The sequence below is a fragment of the Molothrus aeneus genome, chromosome 13, assembly GCF_037042795.1.
Source record: "Molothrus aeneus isolate 106 chromosome 13, BPBGC_Maene_1.0, whole genome shotgun sequence".
Lineage (NCBI taxonomy): Eukaryota > Metazoa > Chordata > Aves > Passeriformes > Icteridae > Molothrus > Molothrus aeneus.
Window position 1 is genome coordinate 17,855,096 of NC_089658.1, and position 16,710 is coordinate 17,871,805.

At 52.7% G+C, this 16,710-nt stretch overlaps 3 protein-coding genes across 4 annotated transcripts; 1 reads left to right on the forward strand and 2 right to left on the reverse strand.

Annotated features, from left to right (window-relative positions):
- Window positions 1-151: 151 nt before the first annotated feature.
- Window positions 152-9,968, forward strand: RASL12 (RAS like family 12). Of its 2 annotated transcripts, none has more exons than XM_066558830.1 (6): window positions 152-232; window positions 6,120-6,236; window positions 6,315-6,371; window positions 7,436-7,509; window positions 7,593-7,783; window positions 8,546-9,968. In XM_066558830.1, exons 2-6 carry the CDS (start codon window positions 6,128-6,130, stop codon window positions 8,928-8,930), a joined length of 816 nt encoding a protein of 271 aa, XP_066414927.1. In that variant the 5' UTR covers window positions 152-232; window positions 6,120-6,127; the 3' UTR covers window positions 8,931-9,968. The 2 variants fall into 2 exon arrangements, with proteins under 2 accessions (XP_066414927.1, XP_066414928.1); XM_066558831.1 differs by lacking the exon at window positions 152-232 and adding an exon at window positions 5,243-5,259.
- KBTBD13 (kelch repeat and BTB domain containing 13) lies at window positions 2,222-3,604 on the reverse strand. The gene has a single exon (XM_066559100.1). It carries the CDS (start codon window positions 3,602-3,604, stop codon window positions 2,222-2,224), a length of 1,383 nt encoding a protein of 460 aa, XP_066415197.1.
- Window positions 9,969-10,328: 360 nt separating the features above from the next.
- Window positions 10,329-13,326, reverse strand: SLC51B (SLC51 subunit beta). Its single transcript, XM_066559060.1, has 5 exons — window positions 13,320-13,326; window positions 12,665-12,694; window positions 11,786-11,926; window positions 11,287-11,377; window positions 10,329-10,542 (listed from the first exon to the last, which is right to left on the reverse strand). Exons 1-5 carry the CDS (start codon window positions 13,324-13,326, stop codon window positions 10,329-10,331), a joined length of 483 nt encoding a protein of 160 aa, XP_066415157.1.
- Between the last annotated feature and the right edge of the window lie 3,384 nt (window positions 13,327-16,710).

Below are 16,710 nucleotides of genomic sequence, written 5' to 3' on the forward strand. Positions count from 1 at the left end.
AAGCTGTGATTAGGCAGATCGCGTCGCCTCCAGCTGTGATCTTTGGCGGAGCGAACACCGTGAGGATGGAAAGGGGAAGATAAGGGTGCTGTGCTGGTGCCAGTGGTGCTGAATTCTGGTGGAGCAAAGCACACTGGCAGCATTGTGCCAACTCACTGTGCAAAGGCTGAGCAGCTTCTCGCCCTCCTTAGTGGTTTGCTTGGTCCTGGATCTTGGATCATTTCTTGCAGAGGTAAGAAATGTATCTTTTTTCCTTCCTTTGCAGCTAAAATTATCTTGTGTTACTTTTTGGATCACAGTCTGGACTGATGGATGCAACAAATGGCTCTTGGGAGCATCCATGCCATTCTCAGCTGCCTGCCAAGACTCACACTTTCCCTCAAGTGCTACACTTAAAATCTTAAAACCTTTTGCATTTTGTTGACAAATATCTTTGTAAACCCCTGAACTGTCGAGCAGCATGTGGAGGTGGGGAGAAGGTTGTATCACTTGGTGTCAGAGCTGGAGGGAATGGGTGAGCCTGCCAAGTTCTGTGCTCTAGGGTTGGCCACAGGAGCCCAACATAAATATTTTAGTAACGGAATTATTTTAACTTCATTTTAATGGATGTTTAAGCTGTTTGTTCAGCTTAAAATTGTTTTAAAGCAACATGTTTCCATGCACTGCTCTCAGGAAAAGACAACGTGAAATGTTAATTCACAGAATTCTGTGAAATGTTAATTGGCTTTGTCTGGGAAGGGGACAATGATTTGGTCTGATGGGTTGCTGTAACATTCCTCCTGGGGACTGCAATGCTGCTCAGCTCCCAGTGCCCACAGTGCAGAGCTGGGACAGGTCTGTCGGTGTCCCCTGCCTCCCCTGTGCCACCACCAGACCTGCAGCTCCACCAGCAGCAGTCCCCTCACGGGTGACATTGGGGTGGTGGCCTGGCCCAGTGGCAGAGAGCACATAGGGACAAGGCTCATCCAGTGGTTTTCCATCTGGTTGTGGGTGCAAGCTGGGGTTTTCTGGTTTGTTTTGGTTTGCAGTTGCGTTGAGTGGGTTTATTCTCAAATGCGGGAACTGTTGTGAAAATGCTGAGAACTTGGCGGGGATCAGCAGCGGAGTTATTTGAGGCATCCCAGCTGGTATCCCTTCCGCTCCCTCCCGGCCTGGGGAGCACGGGCAGCCCAAAGCCTGCCCCCTGGATGGGAAACCAGCTGAGCTGGGGTCTGGGTTTGCTGCTGCCGTGGTCCGTGGTCACAAAGGGGAGCTCTGTGCTACCCAGCTGTCCCCAGGGCTGTGAGCCCTCAACACCAGGTAGTAGAATCTGATGGGAAGCTGTGGAGCTCTGCAAGCCTGGTATCACCATGTAATGGCTCCCTAGCCCTCATTCCCTTTCGGCACTTTCTGTACTTCCAAGCTTTGCCATGTCCTCAAAAGACCCTGACTTGGCTCAAGCAAGTCTCTGGTGAGAGCCAGCACTTGCCACCGCGTTGGGTCTGTGCTGGGGCCTGAGGGGGGTGATTGATGGTTCCCAGGTCCCAGAAAACCCTTGGCACATTAAACACCTGATGCCAAGGAGCTGCTTTCCTTCACTCCCCATCTCCCCTGCTCCTACCAGGACCCTGCTGCAGCCACAGAGAACTCCCAGGGGAGTGTGGGGCTCTGTGGGAACTGCACTCCCACGTAAGGCTCTGAAACTGAGCCACAGCTGAAAAAGCATTCAGGGGCAGAAGCAAGTCCTGACACAGATCCCTGTTAGGAGGTACTTTCCTTCTGAAGCATGGGGGTAAAAACCCCAAACTCAAGAGTAAATGAAAAACACAGTAATGAGAAGTTTTTCTATAGCTTTCCTTTTAATTCCAGCATGTAATGAATGATTCCCATCACGGCAGAAAGGAGGTGGAATGCTGCACACCCTCAGAGTGCAGTCAGAATAAATAAATCCCATGTTTGCATCTCTATGGAGTCTGTCCTCTGCAGAAGCCACAATGTCCTCCACACAGCTGGCTTGTGAGCTCATGGCTGACAGGACTTTGTGCCCGTGCAGGGCAGGAAGAGGCAGACAGCAGCTGCCCTTTCCCTCTGGCAGGGTCTAATGTCACCTCCAAGGTCCAACATGATGCATCCCTGGACCTGAGCACAGCTCCGTGGAGGAGGAGAGGAGCCTAGGGGAGCAGTGAGTGCAGAGCTGAGGCCATGTGCAAGGAGAGCATCCTGACGTGGGATGGGGGACCAGCTACGTCGCGATGTCATGGTCACGTCTTGGCAGCCGCAGGAGGAAGGTCTGCAGGGAGCCGCTGCGTGGGAAACCTGCCCGCTCCTTCTTCTGCTTCCAGGTGTCCTCTTCCACGGAGTAGAGGAGCGTCAGCATCTTGTTGACAGTGTAGATGGTGTCACCCCTGACGATGGCAGTGAAGAGAGCTCCCTTGCTGTTCATGAACTGCCCGGGCAGGGCGCTCCACTGCCGGGACGTCAGGTTGAAGCAGTCGATGACACAACGCAAGAAGTCGTCGTAGGGACCGTTGCGCATGACGTAGAGGTTGTCACGATGGGCCACCATGCAGTGCCCGTAGCTCTGGTGCCGCTTGAGCTCGGTGACAGGAAGCCACGCGTCCTGCTGGGTCTCGTACTCGTAGATGACAGTGGTGTCCAGTGGCTGCCACAAGCAAACGAAGATCTGCCCCAAGGCTTGGGCACAGGGCGCTGCCGTGCTCGGTTGCGGCAGGTCAGAGACGAATGTCCAGGTGCTGGAGGCCAGGTCGTACCTCTCCACAGACTTGAGCGAGATCTTCTCATACTCGCCCCCAATGGCGTAGAGGTAGCCCTCGTGGCCCACCAGCCTGACATCGTAGCGCAGCTGGTGAGGGCTGGGGAACTCGCTCCAGGAGTTGGCATCAGCGTCGTAGCAGAAGCTGCTCTCCACCACCTGCTTGTTGGCCCCGTAGACGCCGCCCACGATGTAGATCTTGTTATCCATGGTTGCCATGCCGGCTAGGAATGTGCTGGCACTCAGCGGAAGGCAGGAGAGGGTCCTCCATGTGTTGGTCTCCTCGTCCAGGTAGCAGATGGTCCTGGAGAGGTCCTCCAAGAACTCGAAGGTGGGTGTGTGGGCTCCCACTGCCACAAAGGTGCTGGGTAGGAGGGCTTCCACATAGGCCAGCAGGTCATCGGAGAGGCAGTCCAGGTACTCCTCCAGCTCAGTGTAGCTGTCCCTGATGTAGAGTGCAGCACAGTGGAAGAGATCCAGGAGGCCGAATATGGCAGCGGCTTGGTACAGCAGGATGCAGTTGTCAGAGTTGATGGAGTGGATCAAGTATTTGGCCAAGGGCTTCACCTGCAGGAAGGCAGCACATTCCACTGCCTGGAAGGTCTCCTCGCTGCCAAGGATGGGCCTCTCGCCCGCCAGCACCCGCAGCATGGCGAGGAACCCGGCTGCACTCAGCTCCCCCAGCCCGATCTCCTCCTGCGTGCTCTCCCTCATGCCCGAGCGGAAGAGGGCACGGAAGTACTCACTGCTCTCCACCAGCAAGGACTTCTCCACCGAGAATGACTGCTCCTCCACCCGGATACGCACCCGCTGTGGGGGTCCTGCCTGGGAACCTTCCTCCTCTGGGGTCATCCTCACCTGGGACCTCAGCAGCTCTCAGGGGTGGGGGAGCACCCGCTGCCCCTCTGTGCCGTGCCCCTGCACAGCCCCCTCCGGCCTTCTCCACCCTTTGATGCCTTTGCTGCACTGCCCGGCGGCCTTGTAATATAAATACCTTGGGCTAAAGATAGCTGAGCTCGTGACCGGGGCCCTTCAAAGGCATCCACCAGGCTCAGCTGCCCCCCCAAGCTCAGGCAGGGTTCCAGTGTCACCAGCCAGCAATGGGCACGGCAGAGGTGCCTGGATCATCCCATGGAGTATGCCCAGCCACTCAGGAGATACCAGGTTTTGCTCTCTCCACTCTCAAGCATCCTTCTAATGATGCCCTATAGAACAGTCCCCAAGCTGGGGAGGGCAACACACTTGCATGGCTGGGAAGAACATCTGGCCACAATATTTTTTTTTTCCCTTTAAAATGTGGAGTTTACAGCCCAGGGAGGTAAACAACATCGGCAAATCTCATTGCCACCCAGCTCGGCCATGGAAAAGGGGCTTGGCTGTTCCTCAAGTGTTGCCATGGGCAGGGAGAGACCTTCCTTTGTGACCCTCTCTATGGCAGCAGCATCTGCAACCCCATCCATCCCAGCTGCAAGGAGCCATAAAGCAGCCTGTGCTTCACCTGGGGATATCATGGTGAAAAAAAGGAAGTGCAGCAACCTCTTCTCGCTAAAAACCTCCCCTCTGGCCTCAGGGCTTGCCCAGCTCCCCATAATACCTGGCTGTGGGAAAAGATAAACCCCTGTTTACTGACACAGAGCTTGACAGTGAGGAAAAGTGTTATTTGTGGCACATCACTTGTTAGTGTGCTAATCACAGATTTTTCTGGCTAGAAATCCCATTTCAGCTCCGCCATGGGGTGCCAAGGAAGGCTGACAACAGGGCTCACTTGGGGGCTCCTTCCTGGATCTCCCCTTCACTACCTGTGATTAGTTTGCAGCTGGTGTTTTGTTTTGATGAATAATTTAACCTGAGCAGCTCATCCTGTTGAAGGTCTATTTTCTGCTCCCTCCTTAACCCCTTCATCCCAGCAGCTGGGAACTTTCCAGGCAGTGCATGATGGCAAAGCTGTTGCCTCAGGATCATGGCCACAGTGGGTTCCCCCAAAAATCCAAGTTTAGGGAAGAATGGGAAAATTTTGCACTTAGACCACTGTCATTGATCCTCATGGATACCCAGCTTAAAATACCATGTTTAGTTCCAATTGCTTTTAAGCACCCCTAGACCTGTGACCAAAGGGGGTCTGGGGTAAAGGGTCCTCAGAGGGGCTCTGCTTCCCGCAGGGGAGTTATCCCTGTGATCCCCATCCTCCCCATCCCTGGGGCTTGCAGGGACTTCCACACTCCCAGACTATTTTGGGAGGGTTTAAAAATATCCTGCCTGTATTAACGGGCAATATTCCCAAGGGTGCAGCAGCCCCGCATGGCCACGGAGCAGCCTCGGCCCCCCAGCCTCGGCTGTGGCCCCCCCGCAGTCCCTCGGGACCGGCCCAGGGGCCGCATCCTGTGGTCCCGGGCATCGAGCCCTATCCCAAATGGCTGTGATCACCATGACAACGCTGACTTCAGCCTCCGCCACCTACTCAGGCTCTGAGCCACTGGGTGCCGGCTGATGGATTGGTACGGGCACTGGTGAGTACTCCCCGGGCTCCCTCTTCCTCTTGGCACCGAGGCTTTTGGGTGGCAAAAGGGTATTTCTCTCCCTCGAAAGTCTCTGCCGGCAGCAGAAGGTGTTGATTGCATCCGAAGGAGCCGGGCAGGTGGCGCCCAGGGTGGCTGCACAGGCAGCTCCGGGTCTGCTCCTGCCTGCGGGAGCTGTGATGAGTGCGCCGGCCTCAGCCAGGGCAGAGGGACCAGGCTTGGGCTTGCTGGGGACACAGCGAGGAGCTGAGCGCTCAGGAAGGTGCCGGGACACGGCGAGGTGGCCACCAAGCCGAGGCACGGCAGGTCCGGGCCCGGGGGTCCCTGCCCGAAGCCGGGGCAGCTCGGGGTGCCGGCGTGTGCTCTGCCGGGGGAACCGTCCTCGGGGTGGCCGGGGCAGCGTGTCCAGCCCCGCGGCGTGGCAGCTTTCCTTACAAGGAGTTTGGCTGGAGCCCGAGCAGCGGGAGCCGCGCTCGCCTCCGCCTGCCTCATTCATCGCAGCCCCGGCCGTGCAGGGGCCGCTGCTGCCCCGGCCCCGCGCTCACGGAGAACCCCGCGTCCCCTCCGGCCGTGGGTTTTAAGGTGGGAGGCTGCGTTTCTCTTCTCTTTCTGGGGTGTGAGGGGTAGGCAGAGGGCTGGGGGGTCCTTCTGTTTCGGTGGGGTGCTGGCCGCCACTGTGGGATGAGGATGCCAGCCAGCCTCAGGATGCGGATGGAGGAGAGGAGATCTCCCACCCTGGTGCTGCTGAGCCCTTCTCTCCCCGAGGCTGGGGCACCCACGAGCCAGGCAGTGAGAAGGTCCCCATCCGACGTGGCAGCGGGTGCTCCATGTCCCCTCGCTCTGTCCTGCAGGACCAAGGATGTCCTCGATGTTCGGCAAACCCCGAGCCAGCAGCGAGCGGCCGCCCCAGAGTCCCCTCCCCGAGTGCAACGTGGCCATCCTGGGGTGCAGAGGGGCCGGCAAGTCAGGTGAGACGGGCAGGGCAGGGCATCGGGGAGCTGCTGTCAGGGGATACCTGCCTCACCTGCCTCTTTCACCTCCTGCAGCTCTGACCGTGAAGTTTCTAACCAAGAGGTTCATCAGTGAATATGATCCCAACTTGGGTAAGGCACTTATCCCATGGAGCATCCTTCCCATTTCCCATGAATGTGGCATGTAAGGGGAAAGAAAAAACAACCCACCCAAAAGTATATAAAAAACAAGAAGAAGGGCTGGATTTGACCCAAAACCATCTGAGAAAACAGAGGTGAAAGCAGTGCCCTCTCTGGGGGGACTTCCCATGGGAACGTTGGCTCCTCGCATTGTCCCCAAAAAACCAAAAGCTGAATTCTTGAGGCTCTTTGAGGAGCATCTAATGTCTATTGGGCAGGGAAAAGGCTGAGGAAACGAGCACGGGTGCACAGCAGGCAACCCTAGGGCTGAGTTTTGCAGTGAGCAGTTCTGGGCATTTTTTTTCCACTCATTTAAGTAATTAATTACTATTTTCCTAGGCCTGACTCCAGGCTGTGGGGAAGAACCATAAATGATTTATCGGGGACATTAAGGAGATATGGACCTTGTCCAAGAACCAACTCCAGTCCCTAATAATTCAGTGACTCTTAGAAAGAAGGATAAATCCTTTCTTCCTCAGATATTTTTGGGAATGTGGTTTTATCTTCCCAAGTCAAAACCTTTCCGAAACACATCGGTTAAAAGCTGGCCCAAAGAAATCATCTTTCTCCTGGGGGAATGGCTCAATGGCTCTCCCTGCCTGATCTCCTTCCAAAAGAAAGGACTGCTCCTCTCGCTTGATTTATTGGGAAACAGTCCCATGTCAAGCCCCCAGCTCGCTTTATCTCATCAGGCCATGGCTTTTAGATAAGGGCCAAGCCCTGGGTGCAGCAATTGTTGTGCCAAGCTCCTTCCCCTCCCTCCTTCTCCTGTGGGAGCCCACACTTGCAGCATGGGGAGAAATAACTGCTCCTAGCCAGGCTTGCCCAGCAACATCACCACCAGTCCCTCAAAATAATGTTGTCTCAGGAAGGAGTAAGGTGGGAGGAATTGGTGGAGGATGCTCCTCATCAGGGCTGAAATTTTTCCATGGTATTCCAAGCATCCTGGGCTTTGCTTGGCTTTGAAGAAGACAGGATGTGCCAGCCCATCCTTACAACCACCCTTCTTCTTGCAGAGGACACCTATTCCTCGGAGGAGCTGGTGGACCAGCAGCCTGTGCTCTTGAAGGTGATGGACACTGCTGACCAGGTAAGGCATTGGGGGTGTGATGACCAGCTGGACCATGACTGGACCACAACTGGACTGGGGCTCAGCCACTCCTCCCACCCCAGGATGGCCCCGGGAACTGCGAGCGCTACCTGTGCTGGGCCAGCGCCTTCCTGGTTGTCTACAGCATCGACAGCAGGAAGAGCTTCGAGGGCTGCCAGCGCTACCTCGAGGTGCTCGCCCTGCACGCGCGGGGCTGCCAGCGCCACTGCCCCGTGCTCCTGCTGGGAAACAAGCTGGACATGGAGCAGTACAGGTACCGGGCACGCGGTAAGGCTGCCTGCTCCCCGTGGGAGAGAGCTCACAGATCCCCATCCCTCCTGCTGGGATGCACAACCCAAATCTGATTTCTTCACGGGTATTTCCACCCCCATTAGTATTTGAACATCCTCCCACATCCCTGAATTTTCTGCTTTCCTGCCCCAGGGCTGATGTGTTTATTTTGAGCCCATTGGTATTTTCAGTAGGATGTTTTTTGGCTGAGTGTTGAGGCAGCGTCACCATCCCTGGCAGGGCTTGAGGCAGAGAAGCCCCTCTGGACATGCCCTTCCTTTCCCGGGAGCCCTCTAGTTCCAGCCCCACTGCCAGGACTGGATGTGCCCAATATGTTTTTCTGGCCTTTTGTGCTGCTCTGTGGTCCCACGGGCCCCTGAGTCACATGCATTGCTGGAGCCCTCATGCTCTCAGGATGGAGGTATCCCCCTCCCCACAGCAAGGACCTGCCCCATCTCCTCCTCCCTTCTTCCCAGTGCACTGTCATCACACCCACCCCTGGGTTCCTGGAACACATCCCTAACAGGAGAAGCTGTGTGATTCCCCAGGGACACAAAGAGACCATTACTCTGGGATTTTGGGAAAAGCAGAACTCTTTTGGATTCATGTCCCAGGGCAGGGATGGGCAGGTGCTACCTTGGTGCTCTTTGAGGAGACATGGGATGCATGATCTGTTACCTGCACCTTTTTTGGGTGGCTGCCGTGCCCCAATGGATCCTGCACCCATCCCCTCTGCTCTTGCCAGGCAGGTGCTCTCAGCAGAAGGGATGTCCCTCGCCAGCAGGTTCGGGTGCCTCTTCCATGAGGTGTCGGCATGCCAGGACTTCGCTCGGGTGCAGCACGTGTTCCACGAGGCCGTGCGGGAGGTGCGGCGCCAGGCGGAGTGGAACCTTCCCGTGCGGCCGCTCTTCATCTCCGAGGAGCGGCCCTGCCCGCCCGTGGCCACGCCGGTGGCCCTGCCCACCCACCACAGCTTGGCCACCTGCACCTTCAACACCCTCTCCCCTGTCAACTACAAGGAGATGCCCTCGGTGGCCCAGGCCAAGCTGGTCACCGTCAAGTCCTCGCGGGCTCAGAGCAAAAGGAAGGCTCCCACGCTCACCTTGCTGAAAGGCTTCAAGATATTTTAGGACACGTCCCTGTGGGCTGCAGAGAGGGAGGAGAGAGACCCTCATCCATCCCCACAGCTCCACAGGAGCTGGGACCTTCCATGATGGACTCACGGGCACTGCAGCAGCCGCTGGCAGACGGCAGCCCCGGTCTCTGTGCTGGGGCAAAGCCAGCAGTGGCAACCTGGCGAGCAGGCAAAGTGCCAAGGGTCTGACATGGGCTGTGGCATCGCTCTGCCTGCCCCTGCCCGGTGTTTGCACCCTGTCCTGCCACTGCCACTGAGGCCAGCCCAGTTTTCTGTGAGGATGCAGCAGCTTCCAGAGGAGCCGGAGCTGTGGATACCATTGGGAGGGGAAGGGCCAACCCCACGGCCACCAGCCAGCTTGGGCACCTGGCCTGCACCTACAGGAGCCAGGAATGAGGAACTAATCATTAATCCAACATGGAGGCACCCATCTCATTCATCCCACAGGTCCCCAACTAAGCAATAAGTAGGAGGAATTCTTGAATTTTTATTTTTTTTAAACCCAGATAAAAAAGGTGCAGATAATGTTTCAGCTGCTTAAAGGCCTCAGGTGGCCTGTAACCCATAGCCACACATCAAGCTAAGTCACACCAAAATTGCTGCTTTTTTGCTCAAATTTTTACACAATAGCATCCCTTTCCAAAGGCTTCGCAAAGAGATGCTTTGCTGACAAGGACATGGTCTGCAAAGTCTGTGTTTAAAAGACTGATGTATTTCCAATAATGTCCTAAATTATTTCATGGCTTCTACACGTGCCCAGTGAAGGACACAAAGGGAATCCTGGAGCAGACCAGGCTCTACCTGTGCCTGAGCCAGGGTCAAGGGCTGGATGTTTGGTTTCAGGTGCTCTATCAGATTAAATGTTCTGCTTCTCCCTGGAGTTGCAGTTACTTTGCAGAGTAAAATATCCATGTGTATATTTGTACATATAGCCATATAAATATATATATATATGACCTTACTGACAGATTCAATATGGCATTTTGATCAACCACTTTGGAAAGTATTTTAATAAAGAGAATTCTGAAAATAATAAAAATGTCTCAGCTTCAGTGTTGCTGTTTTCCTGATGGGAAGTGAGGGTGCTTTCCCTGGCTGACTGCAGGGCAAGCTTCCCACTTACTTCCCTGGCTCAGGTCAAACCTGTTTGCAGCACCTGAGGGAGGAGACGAAGCTGGCACTGGAGGGAAATCTGGAAGCAGCCAGAGCAGTGGGGGAACACCAGCCAGGCAGGAGCTGAGCCCAGGGCCCATCCTGCAGGTGAAACTCTGCTGCTTACTTGTTTCACACTTTTCTTTCTCCAGGCTAAACTGCATTTTTAAACTTGCACCCCTGTGAATTGAGACATTCGGATACCTTCCTTAAGGCCTAAATGGGCTGATTCCAGCTGCCACTATATGGCCTCCTCAGACGTCTCTGTGTACAGGGATGTGACAGTCCCATCTTTCCACTGGACCATCACGTCCCCTGGTCTCTGGGGCCCTGGCTGCTGCTTTAGTGGCTCAGCCAGGTTGTATTCCTGCACAGGCATCAGGGCTTGCTTGGCATCGAGGTCAGCCTCCTGTGTGGGCTGTGCTGTTTCTCCATTCACGAGGATCTTCCTTTTCCTGCAGGGAAGGCACAACAAGGACACACGAAGTGAAGCAGCAAGCCCAGCCCACATCTGAGGGCACCAACCCTGGTGAGGGTCACAGCCATCAATTTACACCGTGTTCCTGGAACACGCCAGCTGCTTGTGGGCAAACGCCGCCAGGTGAGCTGCGCCAGGTAAGTGCTCTGAAGTGTTTGAGCACACACAGCTGTGCGATTCCCTCTTGGAGAGCACGCAGCTCCTGGCGCCAGCAGGCAGCCATCGCTAGAGGGAGAGCGAGGCAGGCTCACAGCGTTAGCGTTTCTCTCCCCTGAAGACGGCAGCTCTGACAGTGCTAAGTTTTCGCGCCCTAGCAAACAGCAAGTTGCTCCTCAGCTGTGGGATTGTGCAGCCACCGGGGAATTGTGTGAGGATGTGGATGGGGAAAGGCTGGGAGTCCTGCTCCAGAGCCCCTGTACTTAGGAGAGAGCACCTCACACCACAGTTACCATCACTTCCCTCCCAGCAGCCCTGTTGGGCTGGGCAGAGCTGTGCAGACCTCTATTCCCTCCAGGGCCCAGACAAGGGGTTTGTTCCAAGTGACATAAAGCGAGCAGGCATCAGGCAAAGTTTTATAACAAAAAACGGTTCAAAGGGAGTTTGCTCTTCTCCCCCATCACTCATGGTCTGTCCTGCCCTGCCAAACCCCTGTGGCTGTTTGCCTGGGAGGCTTTCAGGGCACCACCACACACCAAAAGATTCTCAAATTTTCCTGTCTCACCTGTTTCGCACAATGTTAATGGTCAGAAGAATGAGACCCAAAATCATGGTCGCGAGGGACAGCGCAAGAACAGAGTAATTCCACGTTGAGGCTGAGGGAAAGCAGAGAGGCAGTGTTAGCAGGCACAGCACAGTGTGACCCTTAGAGCCTGGCTAGGGGTTTTCTGAGGACGTCCAAGATGCTCTGTCCTTGATTTTTGTGGCTTTGAAGTTGATCCTCATGACGCTGACCTGCTGCTATGTCAATCTGCTCCCTCCACCCTGCCAAAATCACAGGAGACCTTTGCTCTCTTGGCAGGCTCTGCCTGGAAAGAGGCTGAACCCCGAGACACAATCTCAGCAAAGCCTCCTGCCTATCTTCACCTATGGCCTGTTTATTTCAGAGGCAAGACTGAGGGTTTCTGTGTCTGGGGTAAATCACCTCCTCAGGCATCTCTGTTAGGCAAGAAAGTCAACAGCCAAGGACTGTGTCTCAGCCCAGGAACGCCAATGGGACTTACAGTCTTCTCTGCGGAAGAACCAGAGCAGCTCCTCTAGCTGTTCCAGTTCCAAGCCCAGTGGAAGGGTAACGTTGCCTGCTGTGTGCTCATCCATGTGTGTGCTGGCCAGGGTGGTTGGGTGGTACTTGTGCTCTGCCTCAGCTGTGGTGGAAAGACAAAGATGCAATAGTCACTCACTGCAGCTCTTCAGACTGGAGGTGACCTTCCCCTTCACTCCCAGGGTTGCCCAGCATGTCTCTCTAAGGAGGCAGAATGCAGCCCTGAGTGCACAGCCTGATGTCATGCACTGAGAAGTAGAGAGTGTTTTTGGCTGCAGACCCCATTATGGTGAGGCAGCAGGGCTGCAAAGACTTCAGAATGTTGATAGAGCCTTTCCACATCCCCCATCTCCCACCAAGGAGAGGCAGCTCCATGTGCCACAATTCACCAAAGAGTTGCCTTGCCCAGACCAGTCCTGCAAATCTGAATCTGGACTGCAGTCCTCCAGCAAGAAATTCTTATTTATCAGGCTGGCTTCTATACACAGCTTGACTCTAGTAAATTTTATCAGAAAAGCTTCAGTGTCTGCAGAGAAACCAGCATATAAGTGTGGCCAACCCCCAGCACAGAACGTGCACGCAGAATGCAGATGGGAATGACACCTGGTTCTGGAGCAGGAGTGTGACTTTTTCCTTGGCTGAGTCAGGCTGCTGCTGGTGTATATGGAGGAAAATAGCCCCATAGAAAGAAACTATATTTCCAGGAAGTTAAGGTCTTCGCACATGTGACCTACTTCACCCACACCATTATCCTTTAAGCCAAGACTCTACCTTGCAGCAGGAAAAATGGGATTATCCAGAAGAATTTCATATTTGTGTATGCAGATGGGATGGATCACACCTTCACAGTATTTCTTCAGCGTGGAGATGCCTGCAAAAGAGAGAGAGACTAAGGATTTGAGAAAGAACCTGATTCCCCTCCCTACTCCACCTCTTTTCAGAGAGGGGATCTCGTGTACCCCAGCATCTGTTTCCTCCTGAGAACGTGAGTCTGACCTGCCAGGACAGGGTTCAGAAATCCCTGGACCACCAAGGTGACAGCAGAGGAGTCTGGCACAGCATCTGCTGCCCGAGGTGAACCTGTACAGATGTGAGCTCAGCTGCTGTGAGCCAGCCCCTCCCCAGCTAACAAAGCTTCCCTGCTTGCTCCCCTGCCCTAATCCCTAGAGAACATACTTTGTATGTGACTACCTATTGCCAACCCATGGATGGCAGAATATGGGTGTGGAGATGAGGAAGTGGAAGGCTGAGCTCCAAGAGGAGGCAAGGCTGGCTTGCCATTGAGGCTATGGTGTCTCCCATCCCTCAAGGAAACAGAGAGTCCTCCTTGACCTTTAGTCCCTCATTTATTAGTGGCATCAATCCAACTTTTATGGCTGCTCCTTCAAATTAGTTCTTCAGTGTCCTTCGAAGGGACCTGCCCTGAGCAGGGGTTCCTGGCTGCCCACTGTGAGCTGGTGAGATATTGAGGTGGCTCTCCCCAGCCCACGGCTCACTGGCCATCACCCACTGGCAGGTCAGCCACACCACAATACACATGCATCCCTCAGACATTCTGGCCCCACAGGCCATTAATTATTATATGAAGACTTTTATGACCGTCTGATACTCCCAGGTTTTACCTGCCTTTTCTGTGTGGCCTGGTGCTGTTTGAAACTTGCTCCCAAGCATGTTCCACTGTGCCAGGCGTGTCAACAACGCTGCTGCTGACTCCTCAGGGAAACATTTGTCCCGTCGGTTATAGACCTAATGATTGCTACTATTTTCCCCCCCATTCTCAATGTCTTCACAATTCAAAGTTCACATTTTATAGCTAACCAGGCATGCATGCTTACTCCCTGCTGCCAGAAAACCACCTGCTAGCAATTCTTTGAGGAGGGGACTCTCAAGTACGTGGTCCACTTTGTATTTCAGAAAATACGGGTAAAGCTGCTCCCTGCAGTTAGGTGTGCCAATTACCCTTCCATCCAGGTAACCTTTAGCTTATTCACATGGATCACCCCTCACAAAGGAGGAAATAAGGCCTTGGTGCCAATGAAAATAAGTTACAAGTCAGCTACACCCTAATAAGAAGTGGCACTTGAATGTGTTAAATCTTGCTGTGCAAGGCTTCTGAGTAATCATTTGCTTAAAGAGGAATATTTGACAAGCATGTTGCTGATTTTCCCCTTAGGTGTTTCATAAGCTGTGAGCTACCTCCTGGTGTCTGTGCACAGCAGGGATGCTGGAAAGCTGCTTTGCTACTTCATCAAGTAGTGACCAGCAGCCAAATCTCCCCAGACATGGGAGGCCAGAACTTTGCGGGTAAAACACAGCAGCAGAATGGACCCTTATTGTGCATTAACAGGACATTTAAGTTAAAGACATTAAGGGAAACTTCTGTTATTTTACATATCTCTTACATCTAAATCACATTAACAAAATTAGTTTCACTCATCAAAGCTACAAACCAAAGTGTTGTCAGGTCAGTGTGTCTACTCCAGTAGAGACTGAGCAGAATTCTGCCTAAACCACCAGTTTCCCCAGTAAGAAAACGGTGACTCCCACAGTTGGGCTGGACATGCTCTGAGGAGCTTGGATCTTCCAGCCTGGAAGGGATTGTTCAAGGCATCTCCTGCAGCCTCCCCCACACAGCTGCTCTGCCCTGCTGCCCACATCCCACCGTGGGCGAGCGCTGCTCCACGAGACCAGCTGGGACAGGTGGGGGATGCCCTTCCCCATTGCTCCCCTGCTGCACATCTCAGCAGTGGCTCTGGTGGCTGAGGGACAGGGACGAGCCCTTAGATCCAGGCCTCTGCACCAAATGTGCACTTTGGTCGCCTGTCCCTCACCCAAGACCCTTCTGAGGTTGATTCCCAGCTTGGGTACAACAGGGGAAGCTCAAATGAGAGAGAGCTCATGCATTTTATTCTCCTATGGAAGGAGGCAGAAAGAACAAAGAGGCCAGTGCCTCTCAAGAAACATTTTACCTGTGTTATTTTGAGTTTATATTGACTCCTGAACATCTTTGTAATTTCTTTCTTCTTGCAAATGGGATTTTAACATCAAAAGCTGCAAAATCTGTACAGTATTATGTATTTCAGGAACAAAGAGTCACACAACAATGCTATTTCAAATCCTCTTGTGGATCTGTAGACTTTGCTGGCATTCAATGAAATCTCAAGATACTAGAGGAAAATGTCAAGGGACTGCTTTTTGCTCTATGCATTGATCCCAGCACTCAAATGGTAAAAATCTTTCTCATAATGGAAGCCCTTGAAGATCTGAGACATGTCACATGCAGAAGACAGAGCTGAGGGACTGGTGCTCTGAAGGTTGGCATAATCCAGCAAGGGGGCTGTGCCATGTGGGAACACAGGAACACACACCTCCACAGCTGCACGTGGACTCTTCCCAGCCAGGGCACAGCACGTGGTGCTGTGAATCCACCCTGTGCTTGGTTTCTGTCAGCTCTGATATTCATGGCTGCTCACCAAGACACATTTTGCCCTCATTCTGCAAATGAGAAGTCTTTAGATACATATTATACTGGTTTAAGTAAAGATGGGGGAAATCTTTTGGAAAGACCATCAAGTACAGCTTCCGTTGAGATGATAATGTCCCTCTGGGCTCTGTATTCAAAACTCACTACACAGGATGGGACAATGCATTTAGAACATCTCAGTCTTTTTAAATTAGTCTCCTCTTGTCATCCAGACTCTCTCCCTGGTGGTTGTCCTATCTTAGCAGATTGTGTTAAAATGGATCAGTTATTTCAAACACAGTGTTAAAGTGGGATGTCCTGTCTTTGGGATTCATAGAGGATATATATAAAATGTCACACCACAGACATACAAATGGATAGTAGGTTTATAAAGGTACATTAAGGTCGGAGCTCCATTAAGAAACACAAGGAATTGTTTAATATTTAAAATATTAAGGCAAGAAGGCAGTCTGGGCTATTTTTTAGCCTCTGTAAAGTAAAAAGCTAAAGAGAAAATCTAAGTTATATTATATATATCTAAGTTATTTTCCTTGACTGTTTTAATATGCAGGAGTTACCTCAGCCTGCTTCTTACTCACCATTCAGACAGTCTCTCCTTAAAAAGTCTGCCTTCATTTAAAATTTCCAAGGATTCAAGCTTTCTAACTGGAATAAATAAATAATCCTTTTTTTACAGATAGCTATAAATTAACCCAGCAGCCAGTGCAGCAGGAATGCCCGTTAATCTCTGCTAACTCACCAGAAACGTGGAGTTCCCAGCAGGGAGGAAGCTACATTTCTTCTTTAAGCCCTGTCATCCGAAGACATCTCCTCCAGCACCGTGGTAATACAAGGCTCCCTGTGCTCCTGCTCTGGGTATGCTACCAGCTGTGATTCACTCTGCTCCTGAGTCATGTGTGAAGGCCAGTTCAACAGGTGAGGTACACTCCAGCCCCTGAAAAACACACCTCTTTAGTGGGACCATTTACAGCACGAGGTGAATGACCTTTTGCCAAAGAATGAGCTGTAGCAACTTCCAGTTTATTTGCTCAAGTTATTGGCATAATCAGTATTAAAAGAGCACGCTGAGTAGAATGACACTCAGTAATAAGTTACTCTTCACTTAAAATAAATGATAATGTTCACTCTGCTTGGCTCAGTCCTCATTGCATACAGGAAGCATGTCCTGATAAAGCAGTTATTATCCTTTTTTTTTTTTTTTTTTCAGTGAATGGCCATTCTAAGGCTTTCAGAGCATCTTACCAGAGCAGACAACTTTGCATGCAAAGCTTGAAGCACCAGTCAGAGATTTTGCCATCCCAGTTTCACAGGTACTGGTAATGCCTGGCTAAGTCAGTAGTCTGCTAAGAGGCTCTACAGACTGATGTGCTACTTTTTTGTGACAGCCACATTGGGAAAGGAGG

Excerpts from the sequence above, each read along its gene's own strand:
- KBTBD13 (XM_066559100.1), bottom strand. The coding sequence starts at position 3,604 with ATGACCCCAGAGGAGGAAGGTTCCCAGGCAGGACCCCCACAGCGGGTG.
- RASL12 (XM_066558830.1), top strand. The coding sequence starts at position 6,128 with ATGTCCTCGATGTTCGGCAAACCCCGAGCCAGCAGCGAGCGGCCGCCC. Across the intron at positions 6,372-7,435 it reads TGAATATGATCCCAACTTGG|AGGACACCTATTCCTCGGAG; the intron begins GTAAGGCACTTA and ends TTCTTCTTGCAG. Across the intron at positions 7,510-7,592 it reads TGATGGACACTGCTGACCAG|GATGGCCCCGGGAACTGCGA; the intron begins GTAAGGCATTGG and ends CTCCCACCCCAG.
- SLC51B (XM_066559060.1), bottom strand. Across the intron at positions 11,927-12,664 it reads GCTGAAGAAATACTGTGAAG|CTGAGGCAGAGCACAAGTAC; the intron begins GTGTGATCCATC and ends TTTCCACCACAG. Across the intron at positions 10,543-11,286 it reads ATTAACATTGTGCGAAACAG|GAAAAGGAAGATCCTCGTGA; the intron begins GTGAGACAGGAA and ends CCTTCCCTGCAG.